This window comes from Cyprinus carpio, chromosome A4 (assembly GCF_018340385.1).
Source record: "Cyprinus carpio isolate SPL01 chromosome A4, ASM1834038v1, whole genome shotgun sequence".
In the NCBI taxonomy this organism is placed as follows: domain Eukaryota; kingdom Metazoa; phylum Chordata; class Actinopteri; order Cypriniformes; family Cyprinidae; genus Cyprinus; species Cyprinus carpio.
This window is the reverse complement of record NC_056575.1, coordinates 20,941,951-20,969,947: the sequence shown is the minus strand read 5'-3', so window position 1 is coordinate 20,969,947 and position 27,997 is coordinate 20,941,951. Positions and strand designations below refer to the sequence as shown.

Here is a 27,997-nt window from a genome sequence, read left to right as displayed (position 1 = left end):
TTACTGTGTTCTTCTTGTTTAGATTTTCCATCTGTAACCTCACTGCTCAGTCTTGTGAGAGTTTGTCATCAGCTCTACAATCCTCACACTCTGTCCTGAAAGAGCTGGACCTGAGTAACAATGACCTGCAGGATTCTGGAGTGAAGCTTCTTTCTGATGGACTGAAGAGTCCAAACTGTCAGCTGGAGATACTGAGGTAAATGAATTATTATTAAATAATTAACAAAATGCTACCACAAATGCTACCATTTAGGCTGTTTAATTTTGTCAACAAATGTTGCATCTGCTCTCAATGGAATTCCAGAAATAGAGACAAAATCAACATTTGCAGGCATTTTATTTTTCATATTTATGTAGATGTTTGTAGATGTGGATTGTAAGATTGAAATGGCCTGAAACAATTACTAAACAAACTGCAAAACTGCTGCATTTCTAAATATAGCTTCTGACAGCACTGAACAAGCTAGCAGCACTATCTTAGACAATAGGGTCCAAAATTTACCCTTTCGCATGTGAGTTTAAAATATACTAGCTGAGCTCCCAGCATGTTTTTTTAGGCGACTGTTATTTAATAAATGTATAACCTTATTGTTTCCATGGCAACGTGTCATGCTTGTCATGTGACACAACACAGCCACAATAGATCTGTAAGACACATGGGTCACTTTTATTTAGAATTTTTTTTTTTTTTTTTTTTTTTTTTTCAAAATATTCACAAACAATGCTCACTATATTATGAAATATCTGATATTCTGATTCTGAAATATGTGCAAGTAAATATATTTGGTAGATTAAACACTTTTATATTGTCCGTATTAGTTGATCTATACCGGGTGATCAGTGTGTATTTTACAAACTGTGAATGTATGGTTTTGCTAATACTTATGTGTATTTAAATGTCTGAAACAAAAAAAAAACATTATGTGGTTGAAAACACTGAATATTTGTGATAATATGACAAGGGCTCAGCGTGTCCAATCTGGCTCCGCACCAGCAAAAAAGCATGAACGCAGATTTAAATTCAGCAGTTGATGACGTGACAAACTGAAAGTTCTAATCACACCAGTGTGATCGTACACATTAAAGGGTTAACACGGCTCTGGTGAGTATATAAAAAAGGTGTTACTTGCCAGATGGCTGATAACTTGTTTATAAATTCTAACAATAAATGGTTGTGAGAATGTCATATGGCTTAGTGTGATTATCAGATTGCAAACACTGCATGAAAAGAGCTGTATCCGGACCAGTAAACTCCTGTTTACACCGCTTAATTTCAGACAAATCCAGGAATTTACTGCCCGGGAATGTCAAATTGCACAGGTCCAGATACATCTGATTATTTACCATTTCGGATATATGTGGCTCACTGTAAACTTCCATGCCACAGCCATTTGTTGCCATGGGAGATAATCCCCTCAAAGGGAATCTTTAACACCTAACAAGCAGTGACCTTAAGCTTTCCATTGGCTCTACTCATTTTAGCCCATCCCCAAAGCTGTAACGATTTTCAAGAAGGTGAGGAAGCAAGTGCGAGTTAGGGTATTTATTAAATGACAAAACAAACAATGAACACGAAGACAGTTGGTACGGGGAATCTGGAAGGTCAGGGAGATATCCGGGAAGAGGCTAGGCTTACGGGTGATCCAAGGTGCGATGGTGCATTGGCAGCAGGAGAGTGTGACACAGGAACTGTGGGGGCAGAGCCGTGAAGGTGAGTGGTGAGATCTGGGGGATGAGGAGGAGTGGACGGGGTTCCAGAGACAGGACAATCCAACGACGAGCAGAACATAAACAGGAACACTAGAAAACATTGAGTAACACTTGAGACTGACAAACAACGCTCTGACAAACACGAGACGAAAGACAGGGCAATATGTAGGGAAGGGATAAAGAGTGGCAGCTGGTGATCATTAACAATTAGCGGAGACGCCCACACGAAACAATCAGTGCTGACGCCAGACACTCACTCACTCCACCCACATAGTGCAAAACCCGAGACCATGGTTTACCAACCGTGACAAAAGCTTAACTGCTATTGGACCAGCACATGCACTATATGAAAATTAGGAATCGAGTACAATGTCCAAGTTAAAAAAAGAAATAACAAAAAATATATCAAAATTGGGAATTAAGTACAATGTCAAAGTTAAAACAATAATAAATAAAGTCAAAATTAACAATACAGAATAAAAATGTATACAAATATAAAAAAATACTAAAGAAAACAAATGAAGCTAAAAATCAGAAATATTTAGAACAGTATGTTCACATTACAGTTCTATAAATGAACTCTCCTCTGACTCTGTGTCAGCCATGTAACTCTGTGCCATCACATGGAAAAGGATGAGTTGGAGCATAGCGTGCATCAGCTTCCAGTATTTTCTGTAGCTCCTGGCACAGAGCTGACAGTTGTGGGCTTCTCTGTGGAGGTGGTATAACAACCCACACCGGCCTCTCATTAATAATACCATCTTCCTCATCAGACATCATTTCAACTGTTGCAGTCTTCCACACTCTCTTTCCATGTCTGTATGAAGGATTTTACTCCTGGACTCCAGCAACTGCAAACATAACAGAAACCTAACCCCTGACAACCACTGAAAATGCTCGTAGTATTGTGAAATAGCAGTTTTTAAATTATTAAACAGCAACATCAACTACATATCAAATCTATTTTAACTTATTCTTTTTTCTTTTTTTTTTTTTTTTTTTTTTTTGGTTTTGGCCAAAGCTCTAACTGTTTTTTTGTATTTGTTTTGTTGGTTTGGTTTATTTTTTATTTTGTTGGTTTGATGGTTTTTATTGCAGGATGCTTAAGAGAACAAAAAATATATTATTAGTAACAGTAGACCCTTCATTAAATATGTAATTTAATGTTTAAATCTTAAATACCCTTCAAGACGTCTGGGTCAGCATTAGCAAAGGTACTACTACATAATTGACTTACTACGGGGGAAGTCGTGGCCTAACGGTCAGGGTGTTGGAATTTGCAACCCTCAGGCCGGCAGGAATTGTAGGTGGGGGGAGTGAATGTACAGCGCTCTCTCCACCTTCAATACCACGACTGAGGTGCCCTTGAGCAAGGCACTGAACCCCCAACTGCTCCACGGGTGCTGCAGCATAAATGGTTGCCCACTGCTCCGGGTGTGTGTTCAAGGTGTATGTGTGTTCACTGCTGTGTGTGTGCGCTTTGGATGGGTTAAAAGCAGAGCATGAATTCTGAGTATGGGTCACCATACTTGGCTGTATGTCACGTCACTTTCACTTTCGTCACTTTTAAATTGTGGTAGGTGTGTTGTTACAACATGATTGTGTTGTGTTGTTTTAGAGTGTTTAAAGTGTAATTTGAGGAATTATTGTGTTTATTGTGTTAGGGATTTAGTGCACGATATGGAGTGTAGTGAGCAGTCTTACCCTGTTTGTGAATCGTACTTTTGGGGATTATTTTCGTTATTGTGAACCCGTCGTACAGCTTCCTGTGAAAGACTAAATTTAAAGTTTTTAATTAATTTTACCACCTTCCCTAGATAATACAAGACATGCAGGAATTTATCTAATGATAAGCACATCGTTTTGTAAGACTGATCATCAACAATCACTGGAATGCACGATACACACGAGCAGTTTTCACATGCACCACAGTAGCTGTTTTTAACATCTTCAATAAACTTACCGCGATGGTCACAATATGTGCCTGTTTATTCCTCTTTGGATTACTTGCGGGTTCTTCCTCTGTCCTCTGCAGCATTTCTTATTGTCTCTCAAGTGCCTTGAGATGCTGTAGAGTTGTTGAGCTTTGTAAATGGAATCCAGTTTGGAAGTTATATGCTGCGCTAAAGCATTCTGTCCGTCAGTCATTTGCTTTTGCAAGTCATTTGTGCTGGCTGGATTCACTGTTGCCTGTTGGTTGACTTTACCCAGCGGAGTAGAAAAACTCAAGATTTCTTCTGCATGCCATTATAACAATTATCAAAGTCACTTTCTTCTTCTTCAGTGAAATGAACAAATTCTCTTTGTGTGGACAATACTATATACTTCCCCCAAACAATGCTAGTCCGGCCCCCTCCTTTGCGTTTAAAAGGCAAACAAATTTTACTGGTTGGTTTCTCATTATGTCACAACCCCAAAGTGAATGAGTGAAGGGCATTATGTGAACACTGTTCCTATTGGTTGCTTTTCGCTATCAGACGCAAACAGGTCTGTGCAGGACTTGTTTTATTTTTTACTTCTGTAACTGTTTATCCTTGCACACTTGTGAAATACCCTTAAAAAAACCTATTGATTTATATTTTTTTTTCTAGATTTTATTTAATTATCTCTTAATCAACTTGAGCTATTATGTTAGCATTATAATAGTGTAAGTATTGAAAGTTCATTTTGGTAGGTTTTATAATTTATTTTAGTATAGTTTATTGTGTGTTGCTGTCTAAAATAGCTATTTAAATGTATGTTTATTACACTGTAAAAATTTCAGACCTCAAAACTCTAATGTTAACTCAAAACTAATTTTTTTAAGTTTTTTATAATTAATTGTTTGTTAATTTTTTGTGTTTTTATTAAATTGATTTTAAATGTGATCAGTAATTCACACAAATTCAGATAGGCCAATTGAAACGTTTAGATGTGACTAGTCAATAGGTCTGAATTCTTTTTTTTTAATAGTTTTACATGTTTTTTTTTTTTTTTTTTTTGTTTTTTTTTTTTTTTTTTTGAGTTTTTTTTTTTTTGTTTTTTTGTGTGTGTATCTTTGGAATTGTGTAGTTTGCTGTGAAGTGCTATTTTCTCCCCTCCCCTGCTCCAAGACTACAGCACTTTTCAGTCAGTCATTAAAATATGAAAGGTACAGCAGGCCATAAATACCCGTATGTCATTCGTATTTTCCCATATAACTTCATGGATTCTTGAACATCTCCGCTTACTTGAGGAATGCAGATGTTTGTGGACATTTGCTGACATGTGGACGTTTTGTGTAACCACAAACTTGAGGTTAAGTGGAAGTGTATCATTCCCACGTTCTTCCGGATTTTACTCTTTTCATGCAGTGAAAGGTTGTGATGTAATTCTAGAAATGTACGATAATATAACAAGTGAAGTGTGACACTATTCACTGAAACACAAGAAACTTAAGTCTCAGAGTGATTCAGTTTGCAGTAAATGCTGTTCCACATGAACTCATCACTACCAGTGCTGTGAGTTTGGATCACTTATAACATGGATTTGAAAACTAAAAATACTCCAAACATGTTCATAAATTTGTAATGAGAATTGTTTATAAATCTGCTGAAGCATCAAGAAGTTTTAAGGTTATTCATGGTTTTCTAAAATATAAATTATTTTATATTTTTAGATACTTCATCAAAATAATAAGAAACACAATTTTTTTATTGAAAGTACAGATAAGAAAGCCATAAATATTAATAGTGTAATTTTACTGCAAATGTATATTTGTTAGACATTGAACTATTTGCAAATACATTTAATCATTTAGCAGACGCTTTTATCCAAAGCGACTTACAAATGAGAACAGTGGAAACAATCAGATCAACGAGCACAACAACGGTATACAAGTGCTATGACAAGTCTCAGTTAGTCTAGTACAGAACACGATTTTCTAGCAATTCACACTCTCTCTCTCTCGTTAATAATTTCTAATCAATGCTATAATTCATGCATTCAAATAAATGTGATCTTACAGAACTACTTCATCTCTGTGTCTTACTTAAAGGGGTCATATAACATTGCTAAAAATATTATGTTGTGTATTTGGTGTAATGCAATGTGTTTTTACGTTTAAGGTTCAAAAAACATTATTGTTGTTCCTCTGTGCCCTGCCTTTTTGAAATGCGTAAATTTTTACAAAGCACATCATTCTGAAAAGCGAGGTGTATGCTGACTGGCCAGCTACCCAGTGTGTTGTGATTGGCCGAATGACTCAACATACTGTGATGGAGACAAAAACAATAAAAAAAACATTAAAAATGAGACATTGGTTGCATCCAGTGGGGACATAATTACTGATTATAATGCATATTTCGACGTGTAAACCTAAAACCATGTCTGCATTTGTGATCGGAGAAACGACAAACAACAAGCATACTCTACACTGCTCAAAACTCGCGTTTGAAACATCATTGGCAAATTCTTCAAATATGAAAAATTTACTTTCAGGCTGTGAGTCAGAACTGTCCTTGCAAAGTTGGAACTGCCTCCTTTGAGCACAGACGCATTGTAGGCTACTCTGCAGGTTCAGACAACAGTCCTCCATAAAATGCGCTGCACACATCTGAATAAATAGGTTGAACTGTTCTGGAACAGTGTTGTAAATACAACTTAACCACTGATTTCTAGTTGTGTCCTTTTTTGTAAGGCCAAACAAAGTAGCTTCACTTTCACAACGAAACACACAGTGTCTCCACGACATGGTTGGGGCAACAATGTTACAGCGAGAATAAAAGTTACTACCTTCTTTCTTTGTGTGGGAAGAGTTCCATAATGACGCCCAAATGTTCACGCAGTGTCATAGACATGTGGGGCGTGTTTAAACAAGGCATTTTAGGAGGGCGGTGACCAGTCTTAACTTTTATAAAGAATATCTCTTTGGGTTTGAGAATTTAGTCTTTGCAACTTTAGGGATCTTATCTATGCACAATCAGCTTGTAACACTCCAAAGAGAAAGGAAAACTTGAAATTTCATATATAACCCAATCAATCATATAACCCCTTTAAGGTGGGCAGAATGCCAGATCTCCGCTGCGCTTTGGGTGGTTTTTTGCCTCCATGTCATGCATTAAAATTATTTAATGCATAGCTAGCCGTAGATTACATAAATGACATCAGATTTGTTTTGGATTGTAATTAAGCATTTATTTATTTTTGAAAAAAGTAATAGACTGAAACATCTGAAATTACACCAGTAAATAAAACAATTTTATTAATAATAAACTATATACATACAAACCCCCCCCCATAAAAACACAAATAATAAACTGCTTAGTTCAACCTCAAGCATAACTGTTATGTTGGTCCATATAAAGCGTACCGGGACATAGTTGCTTTAACAAATCACAACCGGACCCACAAACAAACCATAAGGAATCCATTCATAAAAATGGAGTTTACTGTATAATGTGGAATGTCACAGAATTTGCCAAATTTTGGATGAATAAATTAAAACTAGGTCAGTGCACTCAAATTAAAACGCGATATGGACTAGTGTTTGTGAAAATTAAACCACAAAAATACCATTTAAATATGAATTATGCATGTTCTGTTTGTCTCTGTGTGAATGAAAGGTGCAGATGCGTGGTTTCATTTATTACACACATACTAAGCGTGCATGACGTTTGCTGTGTTTTCAGCCTCTGCTGCCTCAATATATGAGCACATGAACATATGAACATGATCTCTAGACCTGCTCTGAGTGTCACTTCATGAGCATTTTACTGTTTCATTTGAGACAAAATATCATCATATCATATACAAAAAGAATTTATGTAGATTCACAACAGTATTTCTGAAAAAAAAAAATTTATAATTTTATTTTATAATCTGGTTACCATGGTAACAAAGACACACATCAAGATAAGATTGTTTTACAACTCAAAGGAATGTACCCTTGTACTATACAGTCCATCATAATTATATATATCTCCTTCTGTGGGGCAGCCATGGCCTAATGGTTAGAGACTTGGACTAGTTACCCGACGATCACCGGTTCAAGTCTCGGTGCCTGCAGGAGTTGTAGGTGGGGGGGAGTGAATGAACGGTGCTCTCTTCAGCCCTCAATACCCATGGCTGAAGTGCCCTTGAGCAAGGCACTGAACCACCAGTTGCTCCCCGGGTGCTGGATATATAGCTGCCCACTGCTCCGGGTGTGTGTTCACGGTGTGTTCACTTCTCACTGCTGTGTGTGTGCACTTGGATGGGTTACATGCAGAGCACCAATTCCGAGTATGGGCTACCATACTTGGCAAATGTCACAACATTAATTTTCACTTTCTAGATATAATTTAGGGACATGTACCCAATTTTCCCCATTTATAATTTTTCCTCTTATAGTGTTTTGCTTATGTATTGATACAAACTCTTTTAACTTAACATTTTAGAATTGCATACTTTTGTTAACAGAGATCACAAGTATGCCATGTTTGGTCTCTTTCGGTTGCATTTTTAATGGTCTAAATGTTAATTTGTATTATATGTAGATACCTATGAAAGATATTAGTGTTACCAGAATATGTAATAGTTTATTCATAAACATCCAATCAAAGTCCATATGCAAAACATATGCCTGAGAACAAAGGGTTGTAAACTTTCTTTCAGAAGGTACACTTTCTCATTGGCTCACTTCCCTTCTGAAGGGTGGGATATCCTCACAGTTTAAAAGATCACAAGATCCGAATTATACAGAGAAGTTTTCAGATGCAGAAACTCCAGGGCAAGATGCAGAACTAAGAGTCCTCAAGAACCCGACCTAAGCTTGTGCCAGGCTTCAGCCTAGTCTTTCCACTTCAAGATCCTCTGACTTAAGCAAAGATCAACTTGAGCCTTCAGATTGCATCATGAGTCTCTGTCAGATAGACAAGACATGCAAAGTATCAAACAGCCTATTAATTGATACATTAAGGATCATTTGCACCTTAAGCTCTTTTAGAGAAATTTGCTCTTTAGGAAATGCTCTTTTAGTGCTGAGGTGCTCAGGGGAATTGGCCACTTGCAACATGACAGGGGTAGTGCAGCTTGAAGTGCGCAACCCACTCGACTCGGAAACGACGACTGCTGAAGTGCCGTCTTGCCAGCACACGAAGCTTCTAAAAGCGTGCTGAACTCGTAGTTCACAGCAGACACAGTCGAGCAGAATGATACTAACGCTTGGCTCCGAATCGAAAAGCTGATATGCACTGCACCTGCTGCCTTATTATACTCATGCTGTGATCAGCAGCAGCTGGATGCAATAATTGCATGCCAATGTGCATTGGCTCGTTTAGTTTACAAGCAAAGTAGATTGGTCTATCGATGCAATATCCCATTTTGTATGTTTAATGATTTCAATTAATTAGAAATGTTTTTGTATTGTTACATTTTGTTTTGTATTTGTAAAATTGTTCCTAAATAAGGTTCGCTTTTGGGTCCCTTTAGGTGGTTATCTGTGATTTTAGGTTTATCTAAAATCACAGATAACCGCTCTGAGAGTGTTTGGATGGCTCAAATGAACTACAGTAGGTGGCCATCCAAAACGGTGGTTCTACCGCCGCTCGTACCGCCGCTGCGGCGTCTGCAAAGTGCATTTGCAGCTTTGGACCGTTGAGCGGCGCTTTAATCACAAGTTTTCAAACAAGCGCATCACAGCACATTTTCGCAAATAGACATCAGCTTTGCCTCACCAATGTGTTATATTTGACTGCAGTGGGGGAAAATGAAAGAAAAAATATTTAATATTCACAGATGAAAGTTTAGTTCTTATGAAGATATGTGCGTTTCTTAGAACGAATTTAAGCAGAATAAATGTCAAGCCTAAGAGCCTGTGCTTATATTTTCTCTACACCATATTTTAGATTTGACACATTTAAATAATGTGCAGTTTTATTTATATAATATGAATTATGTGTTATATTATTCAAAAGAAATTGTGGTTTACTTTGCATTGGATAATTAAAAGTGGTAGCATAGTGAGCTAGGCTTGCATGTTTTTATAAATTATTTTCTTTATTTTAGTAAAACGGGAGGCACTGAATAATTTCGCTCCCACTATTTAGGCCTAATTAAAACAAGAAACGAATAAATTAAACCTGCATGATTTAACTAAATCATTGAAATTCTAAAGAATGGACTGATTAATAAAAGGTTCTCATGATTAAACTCAAGTTCTCGAAATACACACGATGTAAAAAAGAGCTTAATTTACTTGCTTTCATGTAATTTAAGTAAAAAAAATATATAATAATAATAAATAAATAAATAAATAAATACATTGTAGCCGCATTTAAATGCAGGTTTGTATAATATTCCGTAAAATATCAGAGTGCATGGTTTGCTCGGTGCGCATGTTGCTGAGTGCACATGCAGCATTTATTCTTATTTGTCTACATATTTTATCTTCATTACAAATCTTGTTTGGTTTTATTTTGGATAATTGCGTGTAAAAAAATATTTGCTTTGTAATGCATATGCAAAATGTGAATTTTTATTCATATTCAAGTGTTTGTGCGAAGATTATTACGTGCATGACAGGGAGGCGCCCTCTCGGTCACGTGATTTTTTTTCCTGCTAATGAAATAACTGAAAATCTCGCATACATGAGAAATATATCTACAGAAAGCTTGAAATGTCTTTTAAACGAATCAATTCAAAACGAAAGCATTATGTAATCTGTGAAGGTGCATTTCTCTGTAAATGCGCGTCCATGTGGAGAGAGTCAGCACTGTGAATTTCATCTTGCAGCCGACAAGAAATCATTTGTTTATTAATAAATAATTAAAATGTCTAATTTTTCACAATTATTGGGCTACTTCTGCTTGTGCGTTGTGGCAAAGTTAATGCATGTGCTTAAGCGCGGAATATATTAAGGCTCATTATGGATTATAGATGTAAATTTAATATAAACCTGCGATTAGTTGAATAATGACAAATGAACGACTAGTAACTAGAAAAATCTTACGTGGGAGGCAGATCTAGTAAACACCCTCTAGACATCACTGTTAAAATTTTTAAAGCGTTTTATACGCGTTTGCATAAATTCTTCTTTCAGAACGGTCTGTAATGGAGAGATGTCTTAACATTGATTTTTCCTCTGAAACACAAAAACGAAAATTGAAATAAAATTGATATTTTATGTTTTGAGAATGGCCAAGCCCTTCTCTGCAGATATTGTGCTTCTGGTTTGTGCATTTTAAATCACATAAGGTCTACAAAATATATAAAAACTTTTGTGTTTTTTGTCATGTCTGTAATATAAATTTTATGTTTTGCTATTAAACATGTTCATAAACGGATACTTTACTGATGTCTGGACTCTGTTTGGGATTTAGAAAAACTTCAATATATTGTTCATGAATAGGCTACATTCTGTGAAAATGTATATTTCACACTCTAAAAAATATTGTATTGTCACAACAAAATAAAACGGCCGACGCTCCACTCAGGGCTCATAGTTCTGACTGGGCTCAACCCTCCCCCGCGCGTTTGAGACACGCTGCCGAGCAGAGTATGAGCGGTGCGGTGTGATTCTGACCGGAGTTAGGAGCGGATTTTTTAAAAGTCGGAGCGTCGTGGTTTTCACTCGCTCCAGCACCGCTCCATCACAGGTACAATTCATGCCAACAGCCCATAATATAACTGCATATTTATCAAGAATTCACATGATAAATATATTTAGCTATAGCTTGATACACATAATCTCTCCGATCAGAAGATTATAATGATGGCAGTAGTCGAGCGTTACAGGCTAGTTCTCAAGGAGTTTATCTTCCTTTTACTGATTATTTTCGGGTTAAAGCATGATTTAAACTGATACAGCACATTCACACGTAATCGCTGTCGCAATAATGCATTCAAACAAACGTAATTTTACAGTGGTGCTTCATCTGTAACTGATTTTGAAATCTGTAAGAAATGCATCGATCTGTAGATAAAATAACTGACGAAAATGTACTGTTATTTTCATTACAAACAACATTTGCACAGCAGAAAGCAGCAATTTAATTTTAATGCTGACAATGTTATCAGTTTGGCGTTTGGTAGGAAAAAAAGTTTGCACACAATAGCCTAATCCCCTTTGAAACTCTCCTGTTATTTTATTTATTTATTTATTATTTTATTTTTATAGGCTACATTATGAACATAACATTTCAGCTTTATCCACGGAGCGAGTGCGGAGCAGTGAATAGTGAGCGCGGAGTGGAGTTATTATTAAATGCTCGGAGTGCGGAGGGAAATTGTTGCTGCTCCACTCTCACATACTCTGCTGCCGAGTGAGAGATGTTTCACCCTACAAAATGAACAAGACCGTCAGGTGTAGACACAGTTAGACAGTGTCTGCTATATTTACAAATAATTGATATAAGAAATAAAAATAAATACATAACCTAAAGATGAAAATATAGACTAGAAAATATATTTAGACTTGCTCTGTCCTACGTCCATGACACGGACTCACTGCGGAGCTGCCAGTTATAATCTGAACAGCTCTTAATGCTGAGTGGATGGTTAGATGCATGATGGGCTAGTATTAATAATCGGATTTTTTGTGAAAAAAAAATCGGGGATTTTTTTAGGCCATCGCCCAGCCCTAATGCAACAGTTTTTATTTATTTTTTTAAGGCAACTTCCTCTGAAATCAAGTTATAATAACTAATCAACTTTATTGCGCTATACAGTAGTCAACATCTGAAGTGTATCAAACCTTTCTTTAAAGTTGTTTTAAAACCAATATATCCTAAAAACCTGTTCTGCAAGTATGAAACCCTCATAAGACACTGTGCATATGAAAGACCAAGAGATCCACACCTTTATCTCGACCCCCACAAGCTATACAGAACTACACCCAGCCCCCTCCAGCTGAACTGAATTCGGTCTGTTTTTTGGCTGTGGGGAACGGTGTGTTGTCATGTTACTGGATTGAAACATGCCTGCACTCACATCAGCCCTGCTCTTTTTATTCATTATTGTCTCGCAGCCCATATTATTATTATCACTATAGACCATAATAATAACAAATTATCAATTGATAATTAATCATTATTTTTGAGAAAATCATAGACGTTTGTGAACGTAGACGTTTGAGGCAGGCTTTAAGACCAAGCGTAATCCTCCGTCAGCTGCTCCCGCTTCACAGCGAGTGATTTGTTTAGTTGAGTGAGCTTCACCATCCACGTTTGGATTTTATAAAATCAGTTTGAGGCGAATACAACTTACTGATCATGAGCCTAACATTTAGCAAGGCGGGAAAACAATCAGTCTACCTGAAGAAAGACGTATTTCATTGAGCTAATGCTGTTAAATAGAGTAAAAAAAAAAAAAAACACTGTAGGCTGTTCTTAAACTTGGAGCTCATTATATTGAAGTACAAATCCACAAACAAGAAGCAACCTACACTCTCAGTGTTCTTTCATTGAAAAGTACGCATTTTATTTATTCACAGGCTATATGGTTGAAATAATATTATGGTTGAAAACTTTAAGTGCCATTGTTTTAAAAAATGCATCATAGAAATGTTTCATAGACCTTCAGTTGTCATGCTTTAAAATCCAACGGACAGACATAGGCCTATATTATTGTACATTACAAATATTTGGATCGTCCCTTATTTTCTTAAAGAGTAAATACTTATTTTCTTCAAGAATAAACATTATAAATAAAGAATAAAAGAAAGAACCTCTATTAGTCCTTGTTTGCCATTTCTGAAGTTAATTTGCAACTCTAATGATGATGTGACTCCCCTGAGAGTGGCACGTTCCTCAAAAAAATAAAATAAAAATAAAATAAAACCTTGTTAGAGCTATGTGAGCGATTAATTGTTTTAAAATAGAAAAAAAAGTGTGTGCTTGGTTTCCGAAATGGAAAATGAATACAGCTCGTAAAAAATGATATGATGAAAAGAAATAATTTAAGCAATTAAAACCTTTTTTTAAAAATACCATATTCAACTTGAATTTCAATACTATTAAACTGACTTTAAAATCTCAAGGAGTTTATAAGTTGAAACGGTAAAATGTCACAGTGCATGTTAGCCTAAATGAACTTGTATCTTATATTGTATCTGAAGACCTTGATTGCATGTTAGCATAAAACTAACAATATATTTTAACTTGTTTTTAATGAACAATTCCTGTATATAATATGTGACAGCATCCTTTATATCAAACATTCTGAAATCGTCCACAGCTGAGCATCACGGGAGGCAGATTGAGCACGCGGAATGAATGTGATGTACAAAGTCATTTTCAGATGCAATGGAAAAATAAAGCTGGATAAAATTATAGCTACATGAAACTTGTAAATAGTTAACAACATAGCTTAGATTAGGCCCATATCTAATTTTTTTAAACACGCTAAAAATAAATTAAATTTGTGAGAGTTGCATTTTATTACATTCAGAAATAATAACGGCAGGCCTAATAATGTTATAGGCTAATGTACCAACAGGATATTTTTAGTTCCCTTCACTTTACAACAAATCTTTTAAATTTAACAAATTTATCAGAACAGAACAAGAATTACAAATATATAATTCTAATGGATAAATATAATTGCAGTATATAATAATATAGGCTTATAAACAAAACAAAAATAATAATTAAAAATAATTTAAAGCGATACAAAAAGGTTGGGCTTATCTCTCTCATTAGGGACAAATACAAACATGTTGCCCATTTGAAGCTAAACTCTTATTCATTAGGTAAAATAGGCTTTGGATTTCACACGTGTTTCAGTATCGACGGAAAAAAAAATCAATGTAAATAAATCAATAAAAATATGCCAAAGTGGACCGCTGCTCGCGCACTCTAATATCAGAGTGAATAAGAATTATTTGTAAATGCTGCAACGTTCTCATCTCACTCTGCAAATGGAATCTAAAGATTATTATTATTATTTTAACCAAGAATGAACCGAAATTGAAACATTTACTAATTATAACGTAAATGTAACATTTACTAATACAAAATACAAAACATTTACTAATATAAAACTTTTAATCCGTATATAAGGTCTTTCTTTAATTTTTTGATGAGTAGACTGTAGCCTAAGACTATCCTATTTTTTAATGGCTTTTAAGGCTGTTGTAATGTATATTATAATGTAATTGTTGTTTTACGTCTTCCGTTCATTTTACAATTACATTCAGTTCGCAATCCGTCCCTTTGCACCACCTGGTGGTAGTTTTGCGAATGATTTTAACACGCGATTGACTTTCAGTTAACGCCGCGACCCTGCGGCGGCGGTAGTCCCTTTGCACTACCTGGTGGTAGTTTTGCGAATGATTTTATCGCTCTGTTGGCTTTTTGGGGTTTGAGTAAATATGGCACTCTCACAAATGGAATTAAGCACAAAAATGACATCAAATCATTATCCAGAAATTAAAAATTTATATTATAAATATTAAGTGTGGTCATTTGCAGCCAGAAGGAATGCTTGAACCAGTCTGACCAGTCAAATGACTGAGAACTAATGCTGAGGTCTGAGGATGTCCTCATATGAGATTGTATGAATAGCATGTTTCTATGCTCCTACCTCCTCAGCACATTGCTTGGTCTTCTTTAAAATTGAAAAATCAGATTTTCAGTACACAAACAAGCTAATTGCACATATTGATAAAGTCTTATCTGTCTCTGTTAATATTACACATTTGCCCCGACTGACAAGATCAGAATGACACCAAATATGCACAATACTTTTTATTTAATAATCAGTTCAATACACAAAAAGTATACAACACATAATGTGATATACAGAACCATCAAACTAATGTGATGTGGACTGTTGCTGTATGTTTTTGTAGGTTGTCTGGCTGTATGGTGACAGAGGAGGGATGTTGTTATGTGCCTTCAACTCTGACTTCAAACCACTCATGCTTGAGAGAGGTGGATCTAAGCTATAATCACCCAGGAGATTCAGGAGTAAAGCGGATCTCTGAAAAACTGGAGGATCCAAACTGCTCACTGGATAAATTCAAGTATGTCGAGCAGGAAGAGGTTTTAGGTTTTATTGTTTAAACTTTTCAGTGTCTCTGGGTATGTCTATATGATTCTAGGAGTTTCAGAGGATGCAACAATATTTAGAATTTAAAGAACTCTAGTCTGAGGACTAAAATCTTAACTAAGCTGATCAGACAAATTAACATCAAAACAGTACTTTAACTCACCCCCTAACTGGCCACAAAACTGGAGCAAACAGTGAAAACACATTAAAAACAGCAGCCTCCTCCCTACAACTTCCATAAAAGGTAGAAACAAACATATTCTAAATGATAACTTATGTTGCAAACATTAACAACTTGTAAATGAAGGAACAAAAATGCCCTAACTTTAAAGTGGACATCAGATGCCCATTTTCCACAAGTTGGTATGATTCATTAGTTCTACATACTACATACATAATACATACATGAAATCATACTTTGGTTAAAATTTCTCAATGGTCGTGTAAAACAACACCCTTTTTACCTTGTCAAAAACATCTCTGTTCCCAGCGAGCCGTGTTTGTTTACATTTACATTTATGCATGTAGCAGACACTTTTATCAAAAAAAAAAAATTCAGGCTAACATTTTTTATCTAACACGTGTTCCCTGGGAATCGAACCCACAACCTTTTGTGCTGCTAACGCAATGCTCTACCACTGAGCCACAGGAACACTTAAATGATAATGAGCTACTGCTCACCCCACCCCACTCTTCCTTTTTATTTTGTGTGTGTGTATTCGGTGGTGTTACCATCAAAAATAAAACATATCCACTGCTTCCTCAGTGGCTCTGATGTCAGGAGAAAACGAAGACTCTTATGTTCACTTTTACATCCAACTACAAAAAACCTGCATTGCTTCCTAAGTTTCTTTGTTGCTCGATCTGTGTGAGTGACTGAATGTGTGCATGTGAGCTGCAGTGAAGACATTAGTTTTAGAACATTTGTGCAATGATCACCTACCAGCAATGTAAAGATGATTTTATTAATATATTAGAATGAGGACATTATTATTTATGGGCTTGAAAACAAGATGCAAACAATCAGAATATTGTACCTGGTCAAGAGTGCCCAAATGTTAATGTGAAACCTACACTATTACTGATATTGTTATACAGTTCTGGAGGCCCTTCATAATGCAGAGATCAACTGTCTGCTCCACCTACAGACAGCAGTGGTCCTACAGAATGCAGTGTTTAATAAACAGTTGTTTTACTGAATTCTGCTGAGGTGAAATTTAGTGCAGTCCCGTATCGGGATACGTATCGTATTATGACTTTACTGGTGAGACACAGCCCTACTAGCAACCATCCCATGTACTCTAGCAACTGCACAGCAACACCCTAGCAACCAAGTTGTGTACCTTAGTAACTGTATAGCAACACCCTAGAAACCATCCTCAACTTGTTATCAACCGCAAAGCAACCAAATCACGTACCTTGCCAACCACATAGCAACTCCCTAGCAACCACACTGAGTATTTTTTATAGTAACTGCATATCAACAGCAATTTGTTCACTGACTGAATGTGACTCTGTGTGTGTTTTGTAGTGTGGATTATGGAGGAGAATCCAGGATTACAACAGGACTACAGAAATGTACGTCTAAACACACACACTCTCTCTCTCTTTCTCTCTCGCTCTCTCTCTCTCTCTCTCACACACACACAAACTGCATTGTGGGGTCACCTGTCAGAATTGCTACATAGTGGGGACCACCTTTCCTCTGATCTTACAGACCAAAATTAAATTATGTGACAAAAACTAAAAAGCCTGTCTGCCTCACTTCAGATTACAACTATTTCACTAGAAAAGTTATAAACCTGACACACTGATTACTTGTGGGTCATTTCAGGTATTGTGTATATCTGGGGTCTGTCAAACACACAACCAGTTTATAGTCATTGTGGGAAATGAACTCACATCCATTTTATCAGTTTTGTAAAGTCATTACAAAGTAGTAAACTGACTTCAACACATTTTTTAAAGCAGTTTGTAAAAAGACAATCTACTTTGAATAGAATAAAAGCTTCAAACAAAAAAATGCTCCATTATTTATAGATTCAGTAGACTTTCTATTTATTACAAAGTAACATTGCTTGTAAAAAGCCTTTATAAAACATTTGACAAACATGTTATCTGTAATCTAAACCATTTCTCAAAACTCATTACATTAGTAGGTCAGCAAGTCAACAAATAACTAAAACTCTTTCATGCCTGTGTTCAAAGAAAACACTAGTTTGAGTGTAAAAGAAAAAATCATAAACCCTTCATGACATAAACGTATTCCAGGGCTGCACAATATATTGAAATATCGCAAATGTAAATATCGCAAGGGCGTGCGACAAATGAATCATTTTAATAAAAGGCTACTTAAATCAAAACATTGCAAAAGGTCAAAGTTTTAGTTGGACGCACATAGCAGAAAATTGCTTGATGCAAAAAGAGTTAAGTGCAATGTTGCAGAAAACAACTCTTTGCCATCTTGTCTTGCTGTCTGACTCACACCTGAAGCGTGTGCATGCGTTTCAGATGTCGCACGAACACCTTTGTATCCCCTGATATTTGAACAGACACATACACACAGAATTATGTATAGATGATCATTCTCATAAACACAGTCGGTTATGTTTTAAATTAATGTAAACAGCGGAGAAAGAAATCGGATGTGTATCATTATACTGGATCCGTGCAGTCAGATTTAAAGGGACAGCAGCCTATAAATACGTGCTGCTGAATATATCGCTAATATTAATCAAACAACAAAACAGCTATAACCAAGATTAATCTACTTGAATACTACAGTTTATTTTATCTATGCTTGTACATTGTGTATTTTTTAGTGGTGGGCATAGATTAATTTTTTTAATCTAGATTAATCTCACTGTAATCTTGGAATTAATCTAGATTAAAATGGCTCATTTGAATTCTGCCGAAGGCATTCAAATTATGTTTAATAAGATGTGTTTATTAGTACTGATAGAGCTGTGCTGCATCTTCAGCTTGGCCCGGCATCTAAAGCATTAGCTAAAAGATGCTTTGCGTTTAGGTGGTACTTGAGACTGGAAGAACTCCTACAGTAAACTAATTCCGCATTGCACAAGTTGCAAACAACCTTATGCCTGTTTCACACATACTCCGTCTGCAGTGCGTATGCGTTGCATTTTTATTTATTTTTTTTACGCACCCATGTTAACGGATTCCAGCGTTCACGCGGTTGTGGTCCGTCAGTGTGTTCCAGGAGCGGTGCGTCTGCAGCAGTGCAGCGATCGTTTACATACCGAGTCTATTTTTGCTGTGCTGCATGCGCTGAATTAAAATGACAGCGCACTGTTCGCGGTAAAAATTAACATGGATTGACACGGAAATGCAATAATTGCACAATAAATGTATACTAATTAAAGCCTACCGTGTTTCACACGCAACACATGGGTTTTTGGCTAGGTTTAAAACAAGAAAAAGAGCACCTTTAGATAAACGAGGCAACATGATATAGGCCTATGCACTATTATGGAAGCAGAAAAACAAAGTTCATTAAGAACAGTGTGATTGCTTGTAATAAAGATTTAAATGCAAAAGGCACGAGAGTCGACTGTTTCTGTCAGTGGTGCTTTAATTTTAAATATTTGTGATATCCCAACAAGAAAAGTAGGTTAATTGTTGTGTTTAAATGTTTTGCCGCTTGCTTGAGCAGCTTATTATACAAACCTAGAAGTCAAATGCATGAATAATATGTTGTTTATATTTATTAAGTTTAAACTAATGTTTATGCTTATGAAAGATTGTTACTGTTCTGTGATAAGAGTTACATTTATTTATTTATTTTTTTAACATGGTTGGAAATATAGAATAATGAACAAATGTTGTGTTTGTGGACTAAACAGCCGTGGATCAGTAGCGGAGTTCAAACACGTCCTGTGTGAAAGCACAATGAGTCCGTGCTGCTTCTGCACCACATACGTAACGCACACGGACTGCATACTTACTGCAGACGGAGTATGTGTGAAACAGGCGTGAGTCTTGTCGAGGTTTTTTTTTTGGGAAGCTTGGTTATTTCACAGTAGGCATACACACAGGTTCGAAGACTCGTTCTCGCCCCCTACAGTGCAATTCGTCTAGGTATTGCTAAACTATCACGGTGAAAGTCATCATAGCTTGTGTAGTATAGACCCAGTTACCAACCCAACTTTGAGAATAGATTAACGGCGATATTTTTTTTATCGCCTGATAAGAGTCTCACGTTAACGCAGCACGTTAACGCCGATAACGGCCCACCACTAGTATTTTTTCTTTCTCTCTTTTTTTTTTTTACTGACTGTTCACTTGCCTTTAATCATGTTTGAACTTTATCAGACTATAGTTTTTGCTGTGGTATATGAAGAAGTACTTAAAGTGTATGGAAAGCAAAGTTTCAATGATATAAAATTAGTGTCATAATTTTTTGTTTTTGTTTGTATGTTCACACTGATGTTAAAGTGACATTTTCTGATTTGTGACATTACTTTTTATGTAATGCTAAAACACTGTGCTGGTCACTTTCAGAAGTTATGTGAAAAAAATTGGTTATGTAATTTTTAAATATTTTAAAATATAATTGAGATTGATTTTACACATTTTATTGTCTGCATAAACATTTGGTTAAGTGAAATAGCCAAGGATGGAAACTGTGTAAGACTCATCAATAACTTTTCTCTGTAGAAGATCAGCATCCTCATATTAACGAGCAGCAGTCTTATAGTTACAGAACTCTACTGTCACTTTGCATTATTTGCTCAAATGCAACATTTAAGTTGTTGAAGTTTGTGTTGCTGTTGTATGATGATAAGATATACATTTCTTTGTTTTTGTGAAGTAACACTGTCAAACAGTAGCAGCAGCAGGTAAAGTTACAGCAGGAGGCCACGTCTCTCTTGCCTCCATTGAGTTTGTACAGACCCCTAAAGTGTGTGCTGGATTTGGTGGGGGTAATTGAGAATGAATGGGGCAAAGTCACGTGACAGGAGGCAATGCCTCCATCATAAGATTGGATATGGTTATGATCTGCTATTACTGATTCACACGATAAATCATTTCGCTTCCACAAATCTGTCTTAATGAAAAAAAAAAAAAAAAAATAGTCTTGTGGGTAGCACCGCCAACATATAGAGCCTTGTGCTACAGGCATCTTGAGTTCAAATCCTGGCTTGAGGACCTTTTCTTGACACATCTTCAGGACAGTTTGCAGTGCAGGCTGTAATATTAATAATATTCATAATATTTAATATTAATAGTAGATTGAGTTTGAATGCAAATGTAAGTTTATGTTCATTAAAAACAGGTACATCTGTAAAAATTGTAACAACCTCATTTTTATATGGTTAAATTTAGTTAATCTGACTGCTTGAGTTTTATTAAAACTAACCACTGGTCTTCCATAGTAGCAAACATTTAGATCATGATAACCACAGTTAAAACCACACATATAGCACCTCAATACCATGGTAAAAATATGACTATATGGCTTCTAGGTATTTGTATGAAAAACAGTAGTCTAAATACACAAAGTCTATAGCTTAAATCACAAAATATACTGTAATTATATTCCATTACTCCTTTATATTATTAATATAGACATTAATTAATTGTATTAATCAAATTCTATATGAATATCCTACATTTCTGCCACAATACCATGGTGCCGTTAGTGTTACTACAGTAAATCCATGGTAAATTATGGTGATTTGTAGATGGAAATGTCTTCTGACTGTCTCACTGCTCACAGTGTTTCTGCTGTTTATCAGCACTGTTTCATCTGGATATAAACTAGTTTAAATCAGAGAGTCTTTTGTATTCTTCACTGAATTCAAGCTTTTCACGCTAGGGGTTGCACAGACTAATCAACTAGTCGACTTCAATGCTCAGCCATAACGCTTTAAACTTGACATCGACTAGTCGCTGGTCCTATAGAGGGCGCAACAGGATAATAAATCTTTGAAGGACTTCCACATTTACACTCCATTTCCAAACAGTTAAAATGACAAATAAATGTATACTCCAAAAGCGCTCCACAAGACGTGTGATTATATTACTGGATGCTCAAAATTGGAAATGTACTGTCAACACTGTTCTGTGATTTCTCAATAATATAGCTTAGAAACTGAAAAGTTCAAGCATATATTTCTTAATACCTAAATCCCATGTATAATTAATTCACACACGCAATCGCTCTTACTAATGCATTCATATAAATGTAATCTTTACTGTGCTACTTTATCTATATCTGATTTAGAACGAGCAGAAATCTGTGAGAAATAAAACGAGCCAAAGGCAAAAGGACTGATAAAAATGAGCTGTTATAGGAGAAATAGCCCTGTGAGCAGCGCTGTGACATAGCTGTGCACAAGGGGTTTGTCACAGCTAGTGTTGTTTTTGGCGGCCTGTTTTAATTTTAGTCTTAGTCGCGTTCATACTCTTTTTAGTCTAGTCTAGTTTTAGTCGACGAAAACTGATGACATTTTAGTCTAGTTTTAGTCGACGAAAACATGACATTTTAGTCTAGTTTTAGTCGATGAAAACTGATGACATTTAATCTTGTTTTAATCAATGAAAATGGTATTTTAGTCTCTTTTTAGTAATGCAATTCTATTTAACCCAGTCAATATAGTACAAGTACCTAGAAGTATAGACAAAACCAAAATTAATTTTTCTCCCAAAGACGAACCCCGGCTGGCCGGCCATCGGTCCCTTTCTCGGTGTCAAGGCTGATTTATACTCGACGTGTCCGCAAGTTCGCTTGGGTGAGCGCGGAAAATATGACGTCATCGCGGTGTTGCTGGAAGTTCACTTTGAGTGCGCGCAAACTATTCGCGTGGTGGAGTGCACAGGATTTTTTGTAACTTTCTGCATAGCTCCGTATCCGAACATGCACGAGTTCAGGGCGATTTTAGCCGAACATGCACGTCTGTGACGGTGTTTGTGTGAAACAGAAGCAGTTTAATGTGAAGTTCAAACTCCATAAGGTGCTTTTTGACGGAAAACGTATTTTTGGAAAAAAAAACGTTTGCATAGTTTGTCCAAGGCTTCTTATTTGAAGTATGTTTTATTATTATTGTATAAAATAGAATTAGAATTCATTTAGATATTAATTATACACTATGTGCTTGGAGTTGTCTTGTGTTTGATGCATAATAAAGCCAGTAGTTTAAGATTGTTTTAAGTTTGTACATAAAGAAATTATTAATTCATCAACTCATTCATCACAAGATTTGTACTGGCAAATGACTTCTCACCGGTGATTCCCGACGATTTTAGAGGACAATTACTCCTCGTCGCTCCCCTGTCGTTTCAAAGAATAGTACAATGGTGAACGCGACAATTATAAAAGCCTCGTCCGTTTGGGAAGGTGCGCTCGCATTTAGCAGAGCCAGGCGAAAGTATAAATCCCGCTTAACTTTTATTTGTTGTAGTCGTCTTAATAATGCCGCGAGTGGGGTTTGAGGAAGTGACGTTGGTCGCGCCTGTGCAGTGAGACACAGGAAACAGAAATACTGCTAAATAATAATAATGACTAAATGAGATGAAATAACGTTAAAACATTTTGTTTAGTCTCATTTTGGTCAACGAAAATGAAGAGACATTTTAGCATAGTTTTTATTTTGTAAACCACATTTAGTCTCGTTTTTATTCGTCAGCGATATTGCATTATACATTTAATTATAGTCATCGTCACATGACCAGCATTTACGTTGCATCTCGTCTCGTTTTCGTCACGTGATAAAGGTTCGTTGACGATGATATTTAGTCATAATTTTTGTTGACGAAAGCAACACTAGTCACAGCTCCAGACTTATTTGTTCATTAATGATGTCATCAGTGACTAGTCGACTTAGACTCGGCTTTCATCACATAAAAGTCGACTTTAAAAAATCAGAAACCATTCTACTCCTACTTCACACTGGATCTCACATCGCTGTTTAGTGTCACGTGATCGAGACTCATCAGTGAATAACTCATCTGCTCTAATGAGCTGCATTAACAAGGTTAAACAAGGCCTAAATCACACTACTGTAGGTCTGCAAAAAGACAAATTCTTATTGGTTAATTATTGGTATTGGTAATCTAATTGTGATAATTACTATCAATTTATAGAAATTACATTTAATGTTTGTTTTTAAGGATGGGTGGGGAATAAAATCATTTCACATGAATCACGATTCCAATGACATGTTATTAATCACAGTAAACAGTGCAAAAGAACTCAGTGCAGTGCTGGTGCTGACAGACACACAGCCAAATAACAAGCACAAATGCTGCCTCTCAGCTTATTGCACTTAAATAGTCAAATAAAAGCTTATATATGTTATTTATGTTATTGAAGGGTAATGAGTTTTTTGAATTTTTTGCAGTTTTATATATGAAATAATCACACTGCTTTTGACTGAATCACTATCAATTTATATGTAATTAATACAGTGAAGACTATACAGTATTTGATTTTTTTTTTACATTTGATTATTCAATTTCTGAAGTATTTCTTAAGACATGTTACATAAACCGAGGCTTCTGAATCTGGAAAGTTTATTTAATTTGAATATTTTTTATATTGTATTCGTCCTATTTTTTATTTATTTTTATTTACCAGATGACTACTAGTCATGTGTGTAATGATTGCATCAGCTTTGGCATTTGTTTTGAAATATTGGGTTGAATAAAATGGGAAGAATAAATTAATTTCAAGGATAAAATTTAATTTAGTGAGATTTTATCTTTAATATCTATTAAACTGTCTACTGCATTCAAATAGGAAAAGTAACAAAACAGTAAACTAAAATCAAATCGGCATAAAACAATCTGAAATCTGATTTATAATCGTGAATCTTTTTTTTTTAAAATGGTGATCTTAAGAACTAATCTGAATTCAATTGTGAGGTACCAAAAGATTCCCCTTGTATTAAGAAAACTAAGAGCTGAATTGCCCTCATTTACATTACATTTACATTTAATCATTTAGCAGACGCTTTTACCCAAAGCGACTTACAAATGAGAACAATAGATGCAATCAGACCAACGAGAGAACAACAACAGTATACAAGTGCCATGACAAGTCTCAGTTAGTCTAGAGCAGTACACATAGCTATGGATTTTTTTTTTTAAAGAATAGAATAGAATAGAATAGAATAGAATAGAATAGAATAGAATAGAAAAGAAAAGAAAAGAAAAGGTAAGTGCTAGTATTAATTGCTCAAGTGCTGGTGAAAAATATGTGTCTTTAGATGTTTTTTGAAAATGAAGATCGGGAGGTCATTCCACCGGCTGGGCACAGTCCAGGAAAAGGTCAGTGAGAATGATTTTGAACGTCTTTGGGATGGCACCACAAGGCGTCGTTCACTTGCACACACCTAAGGTCTTGTAGGCAATCATCAGTACCTTGAATTTGATGCGAGCGGCTACTGGTAGCCAAAGCAACCTAATGAGGAGAGGAGTAATGTGAGCTTTTTTTGGCTCATTGAAGACCACTCTCACTGCTGCATTCTGGATCAGTTGCAGAGGCTTGATTGAACATCAGGAAGGCCCACCAAGAGAGCATTACAATAGTCCAGTCTGGAAAGAACAAGAGTTTGGACAAGAATTTGTGTGGCTTGCTCTGACAGGAAGGGTCTGATCTTCCTAATGTTGTATAAGGCAAATCTGCAGGACCGGGTCATTGTAGCAATATGGTCTGTAAAGCTTAACTGATGATCAATCACAACTCCTAGGTTTCTGGCTGTCCTGGAAGGAGTTATGGTTGATTTACCCAGCTGTATAGAGTAGTTGTGATGAAACGATGGGTTACCTGGAACCACAAGCTGTTCTGTCTTAGTAAGGTTGAGCTGAAGGTAATGGTCCTTCATCCAGCTATAAATGTCTCTCAGACTGGCTGCAATGCGAACAGCTACCATCAGATCATCTGGTTGGAATGAGAAGTAGAGTTGAGTGTCATCAGCATAGCAGGAAAAGCCATGCTTCTGAATTACAGATCCTAATGACGTCATGTAGATGGAGAAGAGAAGTGGTCCAAGCACTGATCCTTGAGGAACCCCAGTAGCAAGAAGTTTTGACTTAGAAACTTCACCCCTCCAAGACACCCTGAAGGATCTATCTGAGAGGTAGGACTTGAACCACAGGAGTGCGGTTCCAGAGATGCCCATCTTTCTGAGGGTGGACAGTAGAATCTGGTGATTAACTGTGTCAAAGGCAGCAGACAGATCCAGCAAGGTGAGTACTGAGGATTTGGAAGCTGCTCTTGCCAGTCGCAGGGCTTCAGTAACCGAGAGCAGTGCAGTCTCAGTTGAGTGGCCGCTTTTGAAGCCAGATTGGTTGCTGTCCAGGAGGTTGTTCTGTACAAGAAACATAGACAGTTGGTTGAACACGAATCGCTCAAGTGTCTTTGCAATGAATCGAAGAAGGGATACCGGTCTGTAGTTTTCTAGAAGTGCTGGATTTAAAGATGGTTTCTTAAGCAGTGGGCTTACCCAAGCCTGCGTAAACGCTGAGGGAACTGTACCAGAGTGAAGAGAGGTGTTGATAATGTGAGTAAGTGAAGGTATGACTGAAGAAGAAATCGCTTGAAGTTGGTAAGTGGGAATAGGATCAATTGGACAAGTAGTAGGATGACTGGACAGGATAAGTTTGGAAACGTCCATCTGTGAGAGTGGAGAAGAGGAGAGAGAGTGTGTATTTGTCGTTATGAAGTTATCATCCGTCTGCGGTGTGGAAAATTGGTCACTGATGTAGGCTACAATTATTCTAAAAAAATAATAATAATAATAATGTCATTAAAAAATCCCATCGGCCTGAGTAAATTTTACCATTATAGAATTTGGGTAGTAATTTAGGAGGTGAAATACTGTGAAATTACAAATGGCATGGGATTTTAAAGCATAACAACTGAAGGTCTATGAAGCGTTAGTCAATAAAGCATTTTTTTAAAAAAATGGCACAAAGTTTTAAACTAAAATATTTTTTCAACCATATAGCCTGTGAATAAACAAAATGCATACTTTTTAATGAAAGAACACTTAGAGAGTGTAGGTTGCTTCTGGTGTTTGGCTTTGTACTTCAATATAATGAGCTCCAAGTTTAAGAATAGCCTACACTAGTTTATTATTATTATTATTATTTAATTTCTCTATTTAACAGCATGAACTTACAATGAAATACTTCTTCCTTCAGGTAGACTGGATGTTTTCCTGCCTTGTTAAATGTCGGGCTCATGATAAATAAGTTGTATTTCGTAAAAATAATGATTCATTATCAATTGATAATTTGTTATTATTATGGTCTTGTGAAAATACTAATATGGGCTGCGTGAAAATAATGAATAAAAAGAGTAGAGCTGCTGTGAGTGCAGACAGCATTTCAACCCAGTAGCATGACAAGACACCGTTCCTCGCAGCCAAAAAACAGACCGAATTCAGTTCAGCTGGAGGGGGTTGGTTTTTTGGGGGGGGTAGTTCTGTCTAGATTGTGGGGGTTGAAAAATAAAGGTGTTAATCTCTTGCTCTTGCATATGGACAGTGTCTTATGAGGGTTTCAAACTTGCAGAACAGGTTTGCAAAGTAGGACAAATGCTTTGTAATTTTGGTTTTAGGACAACTTTAAAGAAAGGTTTTGATCCACTTCAAATGTTGACTACTGTATAGCGCAATATAGTTTATTAGTTATTATCACTTAACCTTTCAAACGAAGTTGCCTTAACACAAAAAATAAATAAATGATGCAAACTGTTGCATTACTTTTATTTTGTTTCGTCTAGTGTGTATTTTTAATTCTCATAGAATGTAGCCTATTCATTACCAATATATTGAACCATCTCTTTGTGTTTTTCTAAATCCCAAACAGAGTCCAGACATCAGTAAAGTATCCATCTATGAACATGTTTTATAGGCTATTTTAGATTTGGGAAATACACATGCGTTACAGACGTGACAAAAAACACCAGAATTTTTGGAGACATTATATTTTGTTTGTTTTTTTGTTTTTGTTGTATTAACAATGCACAAACCAGAAGCAACAATATCTGCAGAGAAGGGTTGGCCATTCTCAAAACATAAAATATCAATTTTATTTTAATTTTTTTTTTTTTGTGTTTCAGAGGAAAAATCAGTGTTAAGGTATCTCTCCATTATGAACCGTTTTGAAAGCAGAATTTATGCAAATGCGTATAAAATGCTTTAAAAACTTTAACAGACATGTCTAGAGGGTATTTAATAGGTCTGCCCCCATGTAAGATTTTTTAGTTACTAGTCGTTCATTTGTCATTATTCAACTAATCGCAGGTTTATATTAAATTTACATCTATAAT

The 27,997-nt window shown here is 36.0% G+C and overlaps 1 protein-coding gene across 1 annotated transcript in view; it reads left to right on the top strand.

Moving 5' to 3' along the window:
- LOC109055444 (NACHT, LRR and PYD domains-containing protein 12-like) overlaps window positions 1-27,997 on the top strand; it is a 61,381-nt gene that overhangs the window by 19,392 nt on the left and 13,992 nt on the right. The window contains 3 exon segments of the mRNA XM_042743672.1: window positions 23-196; window positions 15,497-15,670; window positions 17,228-17,274. Of these exon segments, the coding sequence (XP_042599606.1) occupies window positions 23-196; window positions 15,497-15,670; window positions 17,228-17,274 (395 nt within the window).